Source organism: Phyllostomus hastatus, unplaced genomic scaffold (assembly GCF_019186645.2).
Source record: "Phyllostomus hastatus isolate PE091 unplaced genomic scaffold, TTU_PhHast_1.1 phas_contig_40, whole genome shotgun sequence".
Classification (NCBI taxonomy): domain Eukaryota; kingdom Metazoa; phylum Chordata; class Mammalia; order Chiroptera; family Phyllostomidae; genus Phyllostomus; species Phyllostomus hastatus.
In genome coordinates, this window is record NW_025333872.1 from 73,844,278 (window position 1) to 73,859,162 (window position 14,885).

General features: G+C 39.8%; 1 protein-coding gene across 1 annotated transcript in view; it reads left to right on the plus strand.

Annotated features, from left to right (window-relative positions):
* Positions 1–8,488, plus strand: part of TMEM200A (transmembrane protein 200A) — a 70,049-nt gene extending 61,561 nt beyond the window's left edge. The window contains exon 2 of the mRNA XM_045843485.1: positions 5,557–8,488. Within this exon, the coding sequence (XP_045699441.1) occupies positions 5,573–7,051 (1,479 nt within the window). The 5' untranslated portion in view covers positions 5,557–5,572 and the 3' untranslated portion in view covers positions 7,052–8,488. The remainder of the gene's footprint in view (positions 1–5,556) is intronic.
* The last annotated feature ends 6,397 nt before the right edge of the window (positions 8,489–14,885 follow it).

A 14,885-nucleotide genomic window follows, 5' to 3' on the forward strand; every position in this document is an offset into this window, starting at 1 on the left:
GGTCTGTAGATGGCTAAAAGGAGTATCTGATTCAAAAACTTCTAAAGTCTGTCAGCGCTGCAAGCCTATTTACTTATCATCAACTCAGATGTAAGTGTGTGAATGCATCTGGAACCATAGCTGGTGCACAGTAGGCTTGCAGTATGGTCAGAAGAGAACCTGCGTGTACAAGAATAAACTTCCACGAGAATGTGAGTACTAGAAATGGTATAGGTCATTGCCATGAAATGCAAAGTCCAGAATGTGCTTAAGCGTGTAAACATGGTCAAGGACAACAACAATACAGCCTTAAAAATGATCAGAGCAAGAATAGGAGAGACTAAGCCTGACGATCAGATGGGATGGTGTAGTGTTAACACGTGACATGCAAGGCAGAAATCTCATTCCAGGAGAGCACTTCTGACTGAAAGGGTAAAATAAACATGGTCTGGAGGGAAGATGAGCCCATGATAGGTGCACAGACTAACAGAACGCTTGAATGAGTGGAGGGGTCTGCACCTGCACTGAGAAAGGCAACAAATGGGATTGAATTCCTGCTGATGATTTATGAGAACTGCGATGAATGGGTGAGATGGCAAAGGCCTGGAGACAGCCCTGCAGGACCCTGGTCTGCACAGTGAAGGAGAAGGTGTGTTGTGCAAATTTTAAGCCTGGCAATCTTGAGAGCTGTTGCTAGTAAATTTCGGCTGTTTTGTGAACACTGGGAATGAAAAATAGAATGATAGATATGTAGCCAAGAGTTAACCCAATTTTTTTGTTTGCTTTTTGGTTGTCAGCAGAATATATACATATGTCTTTTCATTTGACTTTTGATAAAAATAATAAAAATCATGAGAATATGGAAATCAAGTGTGGCTGACCTTCTAGTTAGGTTTATTAATAACTGGTCAAATGAACTCCACAAAAAGGTAGCTGCTGATCATTATTTATATTCTTGGGGCCAGGAGACACCCTCTGAGCCCTATATCTATTGTACTACCAGACATCAGTTCTCTCCAATTACCTGAATGAATATTCACACAAATTAACAACATCTCCCTAGAAGGAGATCTCTACCAGAATGCCACAGGGCTTTCTACAGCTACATTTTGGGTGAAGCTTTGAATCCAGAGACTGGTCAGCAAAAGCTGTACCCACGTTAACAAAGGAAAATTGACTGTAGACAGATTTTTTGTTTTTCTCTTTGAGGAAATAAGTCTCTGCTCGGCCCTGTTGATGAGGATGGCGGAGAGCAAAGAGGACTGCGGTGGGGGGTGGTCTCTCCTGAGCCTGAGCCTGCCCCTGCACACACGCCAAAGGGGATCTGGACAGGGGTGGGAGGTCCTGGCCCTCCCTAGGACAACAGTCCTTCAACCTCCTCTCCACCCGGTGGCTTTTCCCATGTGGTCAGTGTGATTTGAGAAATGACACTTCGTTGCCCGATGGTCACAGTTTTAAAGGCAAAGAGTATTCTCTAAGGTCTGGTGTTCTGACGGGAAGAGGAATCAAAAGAAATGAAATGGACAGGGAAAGAAGACCTCAGGGAAAGCAAACTTGGAGGCCCGTGTCCGTTTCAAATTCTGTGAGAGCACAGGCTCTGGAACCCCGCTCCCGAGCTGCGCGACCTTAGGTGTGTTACCCAAACTCTCTTAGCTCCGGTTTTCTCAACTGCAAAACAGGGCTCATAGTGATTATATCCACTTCCAGAACTGTGAGAATAAATACGCTCTCACACCTGCAGCACTTAGAACGGTGCCTGGCCATAAGCAGTGTGTGTTTGTATGTTATAGCATTACTATCATTGTTATTGTTAAAACAGAAGAAGGCCCTCCACACTGCCACCTCCACCCCACCCTGCAAAGTGATAAATGTGTAGGATGTGGCTTTGCAGCATAAACTGAGAAGTAGACTTTGGCTGCTTTACTTATACAGAGCAGTTTGGACCAGGCAGACACCGCAGCTGCAGAGGCAGAGGCCTGTGCTTTTACTCCGTCCAGGGTGCCTGATCTCACAAGGCTTCTTACTGCAAAACTGCCCTTAGCGTCCCCGTGCTCTTTTCCAATATCAGGCCTGCATGGTTATGTTCATCTACAAATTGAGATTGATGTTCCTAAGGTAACGGCAGCAGTGCTCGTATCTTACTCTGTGTTGTGTGTGAGTGTAAAATCAAGCATTTAGATGTGACGAGTCCTAATTTCCGAGTCCTGGCCCTCCTTCCCTTTCTGACTTACCTGGTTTCCTTCCCCAGTGCTGATCTGTGTGTGAAGGCAGGCCGGAGCTCTGTCATCCAGCTTTTCTTCTCTTTGCCTTACCTGAAAGGCAGTTCACCTGATCTTTACATGTTAGAGTAGAGCTGCCTGCCAGAAGGCTGTTGCCAACGCCCCCCTAATTGAAATGTCCCTTCTAGGGGTTGTCCCATTGTTTTTGGTGGATGTGACAGCTCCTTCATTAGGGTCTAAGCTTTTCAAACAGTGGCTGAGTTTGCACACCTTGCCACCGTGCCCTGAGTCACAATGGAGGCCCAGTGTCAAACTGCCCCCAGTGGAGTTAAAGGAGGACAAGAGCTCCCAGCCTGAGTTTGCTGATCCTGGGATCAGGGTGGCCTGTCTGGACCTCGCCAGGGCTGGCTCACTGGAGAAGCTATGTGTCGCTTTGATTTCTCCCAATTTGATTCTTTAGTTCTAAACTCCTCTAGGAGTCTTTTCTCCTTTCATTTTTAAAATAAATTGTCATACTCTTAAACTGCCCTTGCTACTTCTTCATGTCTTGTCTAACCCGCTTTGCTTACTCACAAAGAAACTCAATCCCTCATGACTCTTTTCCACCTTCCTAGTCCAATCTATCTTTCAAAATATGTATTTTTCTTTTTCCGCCCCCCTTTCTCCATCAGCCTCAGGAATAGAAAATGGCACAGCTTGCAGTGAGTGTCATACCGAGTGGAGGAGGACTGCGAGTCTGCAAGGAACGATAATTCGCGGTGGTTGTTTTTAAACCAGGCGAAGGCCTTTTGCCCTTGTTTTCACTCGATTTGGAAGGATTTCAGCGTAAACCCCATCCTGCCATATGGGAATAACTGAGGGAGATGCCTGCTATCTAATAAGCATTTTTTCCCCAAACACTTAAAACTGTTTTTATATAAGAAAACATAAGCTGACACTAAGTTCTGTTTTAGGCAAGGTTTGGGGGAAGTTTAAAACTGTAATATGTGTACTTTGATAAGTTCTATAGACTGGAGGTATGAGTTACAACACAGTTTGTTCTTTGATCATTAAACTCTTGTTGTCCCAGCTACACTTCAGGGAAGGCTGGATTTACTCACCAGCTTGTTCCGCCAGCTGAAAGGGTGGGCACCATCACAAGGGTAGGCTGTTTTTAAACATGATTCAGAAATCATACATAGAAATTCGAAAGGAGAGCTCGCTCTCACAAGACTCGTTGCTGTGAAGAAACCCGCTCAGGTATTCACCAGAGACATTGTGTGTCTTAAAAATATCTTCCATCTCCTACTAGTCAGATTTGGCAGCTTAACTTCTCATTACAAATAAAGACAAATATTTTACCAGCCCACAAAATGTTGCTTTCTGTTTGGCATTAACTTTGTTTATGTTTTTAACTAGGAAATTTAGAATACTGACGTGATGGTCATTCAGCAAATCTCAGGAGAAGAATTTCTCTCGTGTTGAACACTGTAGTAAATATGTCTTGAGCAGTGGCCATGTGAAAGGTGCTATAGTGAATGTTTCTGGTGATAAAGATATGAATTAAAGTTGATGTTTGGCTACAAGATATGGGAGAACTAAGACTATAATACAGTGAGTGCCATAGAAAACTTGCCAAAATGCTCTGAGGAATGAGAGCTCACATGGATTTGCCGAGTCAGTCGGAGAATAAAGGAAGTGGAATAAGAGCTTTGATGACTAAGCCAGATGTCAACATGTGAAACTGGGGGGAGTGGTAAGAGGGTTCTTGATGCATTATGAACATTATGCATCATGTAACCTTGAAGCATTATGAACAAAGTCTCTGGAACAGTGTAATATGGACTATAGATGGTTTTTAGTTTTATGTAAACAAAAGGGTGCAATTAGAGACAAAGCTAAATTTTATAGGTTTGAAGTGCCAGATTAAACTTCGGTAGCTAGGGGAGAATATTTTATCCATTATTCCACTCTTTAAACAACTTCAGAGTTGTGTGTTTTAGATAAATTAATCCACCTTCAGTGACTAAGCTTGATTGTGCAGGAAGAGAAACTGGAGTTTGGAAGACCAGTTGGGAGGTTATTACAATGGTTTAGTAAGAGTTAGTGAGAGCTGCTGGGGCTGGGAAGAGTAGGTTGGAATGGAGGGGTAGAATTGAGAAACATCTTGTAGTAAAAATTTCTAGGATTTAGAACCTGATTGGAAGATGAGAAGAATAAGAAAGAGTGGAGTTAAAAAAGACTATGAAGAGTCAAGCCCGAGAACAACACCATTAAAAAAGTTGAGTAGTGCCCTGGCTGGTGTGGCTCAGTGGATTGAGTGCCGGCCTGAAAACCAAAGGGTCTCGGGTTCGATTCCCAATTGAGGCACATGCCTGGGTTGTGGACCAGGTCCCCAGTTGGGGGTGCACAAGACCACACATTGACGTTTCTGTCCCTCTTTTCCCCTCTCTCTAAAAATAAAAATACATTAATTAATTTTAAAAAGTGAAGTAGTGCTGGCAGAAAGTAAGTTCAGCTTTGCTACTGGTGCTTGAATGTATGTATATTTCTCACTGGAGAGCTGGAAATGTGACATTGAAACTCAGGCTATGATTTGAAATATAAACTTGGGGGTCATTAGCACAAAGGAAATGGCAGAAGGTGCAGGAGTGGATGTGAGTGCCAAGAGAGAGTATAAAGAGAAGATGGCCAAGGACAGGACTCTCAGGGGACGATGGTCTACTTTTAGATGAGGAATGATGAGCCAGAATGGAAACAGGGAGGTCAGGGAAGAGCCAGAAGACTTAGAATCATTAAAGACTGGGCAAGAGTTTCAGGAAAGGAGGGGACAGTAATATGTATAGAAATAGAGAAGTAAGGAAGATGAGAATTGAGAAATTAAATGTGGGAGTTTATGAGTTCATGGGTGACTTTCACAAGAGTGGTCTTAGAAACGTGAGCTGCTGGAATGTATTTTCTTTTTAAGTCTAGAGTTTGTTTGGGGCCTGTCAAGTGTTTTGGATTTTCCCACTTCTTTAAAATAACACAGATGACGAGGATAGAGTGTGTGTTGGTGGTGGGGGAGGTGGGGTAGAAAGTCTTGTGGTCATGATCAGGGGACTATTGTATATAAAAAGCAATAAAATTAGTTAAGTAAAATAGACCTCGAACTTGCATTTCATTAGTAATAGAGACACTAATTCAGCCAAAAAAGGAAGTCTCTAGGATTTTACATTAGTAAATAAATCTTCTGCCCAAACTATGTCAATTAAAAAACTATTCTTCTGCCCCATTTCATTATATGGAACAACAACAGCAACAATATATAAACAATTGTTGAATTTATGAACATTCCCCAAAACATATTTAGATTATCATCTTTTTCCCTTCCTTCCAGAATAAAAGACCGAGCTATGATAGCGACTGGTGGAGTGATAACCGGCCTGGCCGCCTTGAAAAGGCAAGACTCGGCCAGATCGCAGCATCACGTCAACCTCAGCCCATCGCCCGCCGCCCAAGAGAAGAAACCAGTCAGGCGTCGGCCTCAGGCTGATGTCGTGGTTGTTCGAGGCAAAATCCGGCTTTATTCCCCCTCTGGTTTCTTCCTCATTTTAGGAGTGCTTATTTCCATTATAGGAATTGCGATGGCAGTTCTTGGATATTGGCCCCAGAAAGAACATTTTATCGACGCCGAGACCACATTGTCAACAAACGAAACTCAGGTCATTCGGAACCAAAGTGGTGTGGTGGTTCGCTTCTTTGAGCAGCATTTACATTCTGATAAGATGAAAATGCTGGGCCCTTTCACAATGGGGATTGGCATTTTCATTTTCATTTGTGCTAATGCCATTCTTCATGAGAACCGTGACAAGGAAACCAAAATCATACACATGAGAGACATCTATTCCACAGTCATCGACATCCACACGCTAAGAATCAAAGAGCAAAAGCATATGAATGGCATCTACACTGGTGTGATAGGAGAAACAGAAGTTAAACAGAATGGGAGCTCCTGTGCGTCGAGACTGGCAGCAAACACCATCGCCTCTTTCTCAGGTCTTAGGAGCAGTTTTCGGATGGACAGCTCTGTCGAAGAGGATGAGCTTGTGCCAAATGAAAATAAGAGTTTGGGGCATCTTATGCCACCTTTGCTGTCTGACAGCTCTGTCTCTGTCTTTGGCCTCTACCCACCTCCTTCCAAGACAACTGATGATAATAAGACCAGCAGCTCTAAGAAATGTGAAACCAAGTCAATTGTGTCATCATCCATCAGTGCTTTTACATTGCCTGTGATCAAACTTAATAACTGTGTTATTGATGAGCCCAGTATAGATAACATCACGGAGGATGCTGAGAACCTCAAAAGCAGGTCAAGGAATTTATCCATGGATTCCCTTGTGGTCCCTTTGCCCAACACCAGTGAGTGTTTCCAGCCCATCAGCATGGCACTTCCGAGGAATAATTCCGTCAGAGAGTCATTGTCTAGTCAATACAAGTCCTCCGTGGCCCTTGGACCTGGGGCTGGACAGCTTTTGTCTCCCGGGGCTGCCAGAAGACAGTTTGGGTCCAACACATCCTTGCATGTGCTGTCATCACATTCAAAATCCCTAGACTTAGACCGAGGTCGCTCCACCCTAACTGTTCACGCAGAACAACGGAAACATCCCAGTTGGCCTCGGTTGGATCGAAGCAACAGCAAAGGATATGTGAAACTCGAGAACAAAGAGGACCCGATGGAGAGGTTGCTTGTGCCCCAAGCTGCAATCAAAAAAGACTTTACCAATAAGGAGAAGCTTCTTATGATTTCAAGATCTCACAATAATTTGAGTTTTGAACATGATGAGTTTTTGAGTAACAACCTAAAGCGAGGAACTTCTGAAACAAGGTTTTAATGTTTTAAAATACATAATTTTACAAGGCTATATATTTTAAAACTATTTTCAGCAGTGGGTCCTTGTTAAAGCACTGGTTATAAACATTTTTAATCAAATGGTTTGTAGTATATTAGAACTGGCTGCTTAATTCTGTCATGGAGATAGTTGTATGCTTGGGTTACAAGATGCGGTACTCTCTATTATCACATATGATTTTATTTTTTTCCATTCCTTTGAAAGCATGATCTCTTTTATTAATATGAATACAAAATACTTCCACTTGAATTAAAGCTCATTTTCTTTATTACTTTTGATTTTCTCATTAATGATCACATTCATAGAATGAAGTGTCTGCTTTTGAAAAGGTATACTAGGAACCAAAGTGTGGACTAGGAGTACCAAATTCAGGCCCAAGCCACAGTATTTATTTATGAATGAGTAGGAGTGCAAATCTTAGGTGTGCTTTTCTGAATAATTGTTTTTGCATAGAATTGGTTAGATTATTTAAAAGGAAAAAATATCTAGCTTCTGTGGGAGCTAAATAACATGAATTTGTTTAGTTCTCTGTGAGCTAACTGACATGAATTGGTTAAGTTGGTAGGTAGGTATTTTTTTAACATCAGTACTATTTAGTAATATTTTATCAAGAAGCCATATATTCAGGAGTTATGGCTGAGAATGTAAGATATTCTTTGAGGTAAGAAATCAAATGCTATCAGCTAGAACTCTAAGTATCCAGAACCAAAATTTCTTTGCAACTGACTTAAAAAATGAATGGACCAATTAAGTTTTAGAAATGCTACCTTAAAATAATAATATACAAGAAGAAAATATTAACTAATGAATTAAAATACATTGTATGCTATTTAATGTTAACTAGTCTCAGTTCCTTTTGCTAGTCATCTCTATTATCATCCAATATCCACTCATTCTCATGTTCTTATTTTCCCCCAATATTTTTTAGATCCTGTGTTTTGGAAAATAATCAGCTAACCTTGACATTTCTTTTTATCTTTGCATATCACTAGCTTGGTGATTTAAGAAAATTCAGTCACTGATAAATTGCCTTGAAATTGACCTTGTGCTGGAAAGCCTAATAATGACTCCAATGACTTTCTTATGATATAATACATTTTGGGGATTGTGGTTCTCAGTTATTGAAGATAGTAAATATTAAAATGGATGTTTCCATCAAAAATTTTTCATGTTTGCCATTAAGGTAACATATAATTTTAAGAATTGTTTAATGGAATACTTAGGGAACTTTACAGGCTTTTCTCAGTACCTAAACATTTCTGAACATCAGTATTGCACTTGTTGTAGAAGAAAAGAAGGAAGATGTATTTCTGATTGTAGGTTCCCACAATTCCATCTTGTGTTGGCATCATGAACTTGAGGCACAGTGTTACTTATTAGACCATCGAGCCTGTGTACTGTAATAGAGTGGGCTCAGTATTTCACCATAAAGCATTTAATAAATTTCTTTTCTTAATAAAAATGTGTGTTCTTCATACATTTGCTATAATTTTTTAAATAAAATGTAAATTTCTGTTTAAAGTATTGCTTTTCAAATTTTCAGACACATTCTCCAGAAGGCGGTTAATACTCTAATGCATGTACTGGGTGCTGTGGCTTTTTTATTTTGCTTCTTTCAGATTAGAGAGGTAGGTTCCTTCACCTATTTAATTAAGCTATTTTCATATTTTGTTCTCTTGATGTGATGGTTAATTTTATGTGTCATCTTGACTGGGCTAAGGGACGCCTACATCTCCAGGGTATTTACGAGAGAGAGATTAGCATTGAATCCGTGTCCTCACCAATTCTGGTGAATATCATGAAATCTATTGAGGGACTGAATGGAACAAAAAGGCAGAGGAAAGGCAAATTTGTGCCTGAGTGGGGACATCCATCTTGCCCTTGAACTAGAGTGTACACGCTTGACTCCTCTGGTTCTCAACCCTCAGGGTTGAATTGGAAGGAACTACACTGCCTTCTTTCCTGGGCCTCGAGCTTGCAGAAGGCAGATCGTGGGACTTCTTGGCCTCCACAACCATGTGAGCCAGTCCTTTCTTATGATAATCTCCCTGTATATGTCTGTATCCTATTGGATCAGTGTCTCTGGAGAACCCTGACTAACACACTTAGGATCATTTTCACTTAAAATTTCATCGACTTGAAGAAAAATAACCAGACATATAGTATCTAGCAAAAGTCCGTGATACAGATTTAAAAACAATGGCTCTCAGCACCCCTGAGGTGACAAATGACTGAAGTCATGTAATTTGCTCAGTTCACGCCTGAAAGAGCTCTAACAATGTGAAGAGGATTAAACAGCATGGGTCTTGGGGGTTGCAAATGAAAGAATTGGGGCGTAAAAAGCAATGATTCTTGTTCAACCTCTCTCCATCAGAAAACCTGAGTTTTATATTTACCAAACAAATCAACTTTATTAAATGATAAATAATTTCCTCATTTTAAATTAATCAAAGATACGTTCTGTAATTAAAGCTTCGGATGAACATGAGCTAAGTGATGCTACTGTATTGGAATTTTAATTAGACTATTTCTACATTTCCCTGAGGCTTTTGAAATATTGACAATTATTCAGAAACTCCATCTCTTCTTGTGGGAAACCTCAGGAATCTGGATCATGGGCCAGCTGCTGCAGGATAAAGAGTTTCTAAGGCTTGTGGCCTGTCCTGGGGCCTGTTGGTTTTCCAGGGCTGCCATAACAAAATACCACAGACTGAGTGGCTTAAACAACAGAAACTCATTTTTTCACAGATTTGGAGGCTAGATGTCCAAGATCAGGGTGTTTGGTTTCTCTCGAGGCCTGTCTCTCTGGCTTGCAGATGGCTGTCTTCTGTCCATATCCTCACGTGGCCTTCCCTTTGCGCATGAACATCTCTGGCCTTCTTTCCTCATAAGGACACCAGCCATGTGGGATTAGGGCCCCATTCTATAGGCTTCTTTTCACCTTCATCACTATTGTCAAATGCGGCGCTCATCTCCAAATACAGTTACATTCCAAAGTACAGGAGGTTAGGACTTCAACAAAGGTATTTGGGGGTTTACAATTGAGCCCCTAACATGAGGTGTGCTGTTGAAAAGTGGGAGAGTTGAGCAAGTGTTCTTAGCGTGCAGGTGCCCTACGTGAGAAGATCACAATATGCCCCCAATGACCTTGCCCCTTCTCTCCATACAGCCTTGAGTAAATCACTTAACCCCCCAATATTAATTGATTCTATTTCAATTGATTTCTTAATTTTAAGCCCTTAGATTCCTCCACTGTGAAATGAGAGGAGTACGAACATAAGCTGTAAAGTCCCACCTCCAAAGGTGCAGGGTTCCTAGTGCCCGGAATGAAGATCTTTCTTGCCTGTCTCCATCTCTGCGGCAGTTTGCTTGTCCAGTGAGGGGCAGCGGTAGAGCAGACTGCTTAGATTTATGGATGTTGGAGCCAGAGGACCAGGATTTGCACCTGGCTCTTCACATTCTGGTCATGTGGCCTTGGGCACTGACCCAACAGAGGTGCTGAGAACTACTGAGACAAGACCAGTGAATGCCACACTCCTCCACTGTTGTACATTAAATGAGTCAATGCTCATAGAGGGTGCCCGAGTTGGCATATAGTGAGCATTCATCATGTATATGTGCTATTACCATCTGAAAGTGTTACCTAAGAGCTTTCAGACCTTTACCTTGTCCTCATCCCAACCCCATGTATATCCTCTGTGGTAAGGTGGAAAAAGGCCCTTAAAAATGCCCATGCCCACAATCCCCAGCACTGTGAATGCTACCCCATATGGCAAGATGGACTTGCAACTCTAAATTAAGGATCTTGAGATGAGGGAGATTATCCTGGATTATTCAGGTAGAACCAATGAAATCATGGAGTCCTTATAATTAGGAATGAAGCAAGGGAAGATTTGACTACAGAGAAGATGACATGACCAAAGCAGAGAAAGAACGGATGATTCCAACTAAGATCCTGGCTGTGAAAACGGAGGAAGGAGCCAAGAAATGCAAGGGACAAAGGTCTAGTTGCAAGGAAGTGCATTCTGCCCTCAGAGCCTCTGCTGGAACCAGCCCTGCCGACACCTTGACCTTAGCCCAGTGAAACTGATTTTGGACTTCAGGCCTCCAGAGTTATAAGTGAATAAATATATGTTACTTTAATCCACTAAATTTGTGTAATTTGTGAACAGCAACCATAAGGAACTAATACATTCCTCCAAACCAAACGAGCTTTTACAGAGCAGTGAGCCAGCTGTCAACCGACTTGTAAGCAAGGGGAATGGCAGCTACACCAGGTGAAGGCAAGTGGCCCAGACCAGGGTGTATGATTCACTTTAGATTAACCTTAGCATTAATAATCTTAATGTGAGCATAGTAATTTAAACAGAGCTTCTTTGAAGCAGTAAATACTGATTTTGATAGATAATAAAAATATAAAGCCCACAGTTGGTTTAAGAGTAGGCATCAGTTGTAAAAGCTTTCAGGCCCAAAAGAATGTCTGTTATATAATTTTAGAAAACATAGTGGTAATATAAGTAAAAAAAAAACACTTTTAGCACGACTTTGTATCAAAATGGATATTATATTTAACACTTGCTAGATGAAGGTAAGGCTTTAGTTGTTTCAGCAGTTCAAATTTAACCTATTTTAAATCTTATTGAAACATACCATGAATAACTAAAAGAAGCAAAATATTGGATTGGCCAAAAAAGTCTTTTTTTTTTTAAAGATTTTATTTATTTATTTTTAGAGAGGAAGGGAGGGAGGGAGAGAGAGAGAGACATAAATGTACGGTTGCTGGGGGTCATGGCTTGCAACCCAGGCATGTACCCTGACTGAGAATCGAACCTGCGACACTTTGGTTCGCAGCCCGCACTCAATCCACTGAGCTACGCCAGCCAGGGCCAAAAAAGTCATTTTTTTCAGTAAGATAGAGCCTACTCTTTCTTACTAAGACAGAGCTTACTCTTTCAGTAAGATAGGGTCTAGCAGAGCCTACTTGTCTTTAATATCATTCAAACAATTTTGTTAGATTGTGTTGTGACAGCTGTCATATCAGTGTGCATTTAAAAAAATCAAAATTGGTGAATTTTCATGTAGCCATTTTAATATTGAAGTTAGAAGGAAATAAGCAACATTTTTGGCATGTTATGCTTTATTATTTCAAGAAAGGTAAAAACACAAATAAAAAACACAATAGAATATGTTAGAGCAAGTGGGAGATAGCCAACATACTCAAAATATCCACATCAATAAAGTTATTGGTGAAAATGAGAAATGTGTTTTTTAAACTAAATGGACTTTTTGGCCAACCTTTAAATTTTTAAAAAATTTTCAGTTTACCAAAACTTTAACTATGGTATTCTAAATACGAAAGCTGTGGCTTTCCTGGTGATGTTATGCAACTGCTATGGCATCCAGAGTGTTCAAAGATCTTCATCACTTGTTTTCTGGGTAAGAACCAAAAGAGTAACCGTACACGGATCCGCCTGTCTTTCTCTTTCAGGGAATTGCCATTACCCTTTCCCCACCACACATGCAACCCTGTTTGGAACCATTTGTCAATAACGGGGTGTAACCTTGGTATTGGATTAGATCCCTGTTTAATGATCTCAGACCTCTAATTGTAATTCAAACTGAAGTAATTCTGTTGGTTTTCCTCTATATTCTCTTTCTCTCGGGGAAGGTAGCCCAAGGGGGAAAAGGCCAAATCATTGAGGTGGCTTTTATTCTCTGATGTCATTTTGAGGTAGTAATTTAAAACTGAGGCCCACCCAAGAACTGGGCTCAGTCAAGTAAACAAATAAAGTCACTCAACCTTTATATCAGGTCAGCAGGTCAATTTCTGTTCTTGCAACACGTCTTTGGTAAACTTATTAATGTTTATAGTTCTTCTTTTGCTGAAAGTGTGAGAGAAAATAAGTAATAAATTAGATACAGGAAATTTCTACACATGGGATTTTGTCATTCCCACAGCATAAAGTTAGTTTTCACTACATTGTATAATCTTAAATGTCATGCATTCTCTTCTTATTGTTTTTCTGTACTATTGGTTGATTCAGTAGCTGTTTTATTATAGAAATGATTGAGAAAATGACTCATTTTTGCCTTCTCCTTTATTAAGTCAGCATTTAACACAGTGAGATTTCTAATAATTCTCTAATTCTCTCTCATCATCAAACAGTATAGATGTGTTTCCAGGGACATGTATACTCTATAAATTAAATTTAGAGATTTGTGTTCATAGTGCAATTGTTTATAATCTAGACAAGGCCACAGTATTTGCGGTACAAAAGATCGGATGCTTGCTAACAGAAACAAAAATCTGGAATTTAGAAACAATAAGGACATTAGGGTTGACATCCAGTAGAACACACAACTCAGTGGCAGAATCAGCCCTTGCATCCAGGACTGTTGACTCCCAGTATCCCCATCAATTAAAACCAAACCAGGTTTTTAAAAAAGGTTTTAAAATGTTCAAAATCTGATGAATAAATACGGCTTTATTAGGACTGATAAAGAGAAAAATATCTAAGTTTCAGGCAGAAAATATAGGTTGAAATTTTCATCACATTTTAGGGCAGTGTGTGGGGGGTTCCTGGGGGGTGATCTGTACCAGGGGCTGACATTAGAGATGGCACAGAGTGTGGAATGGGAATCTTCGTGTTTGTTTTATGCATCGGTTTCCTGTGTTTTGATATATATTACCTATATAACTGCCATGAAAATTATGCCATTATGTCCTTCTGAGCCATTATATTCTCTTTGAACATGATCTATGAAACTAAAATGAGTCATTTATATCCATATTCGATAAACCACATGTACTGGAAGGAAGGCAGGAAGACGAGGAGGAGGGAAGGAAGAAGTGTGGGTTAGGGGCATAAAGGAGAGAATGACACGTTTTCCCTGATTATTGAAAACTCACGCACAGCAAAGTCATTCTATTTGTGCATTATTTTGGAATAAAACCAAGCTTATAATTTTTAATCCCTGAAGCAATGAAAAAAGTATTCTTAGTTGATTTTAAAATACATTAAGAGTGTTTATTATTCAGTTTATTAGAGTCAGTCACCCTAAGGGTTAGTGAATTAATCAGTAATTTTAGTAATTTAAAGTTGTCAACCAGTGAGTCATCATAACTCAAAGCTTTTCAGAGTTTGTTATTTTAAAAAAAAATGAAGTCACTTTTTTGCACTCATTTCCTGTGTTCATTAGACATATATCTTTCCCTAAAGCATTTCAAACTTCCAAATGAGCTAACTTCTGTTATCATTTACAATGTTCATAACCTTAGAAGAATGAAGTTGAGAAAATGTCTTTCAAAGTCTATTGCATTTTATGAGTTCATCATTATATTTTATTACTGTTTCAGAGCCTTAAGAGGATAAAATAAAATATATATGAGTAAAAAATATGAACATTTAGAAGTTGGGTCATATTCAATATGGGCTACAATTAATTATCCCACAAACATGCTCATTATCATTTAACAGATAGGAAAATTTTTTAATGAATACTCTAAGTGAAACATATTCTTTTAGACATGTGAACATTACCTTGTGTTTAATACTGGCTAGCAAGATGTTTAGCACCTTACAAAGTAAATTTAATAGAAGTCATTTTTTTTTTACTCTGGAGTTCTGGCAATGACAGACACTAAGAAATTCTGATACAAAATTATTTGATGTTTAGAAAATTACACCAAAGGAGTCTAGTCTTAGACGTATAGCCGGCCCTAAAATATTTAGTATTTAATCTGTGGATCATTCAGACTCTTCTCTTTCAACTTATTTTATTTATTTATATATCTCATTGTTTACTTTTGTTCACA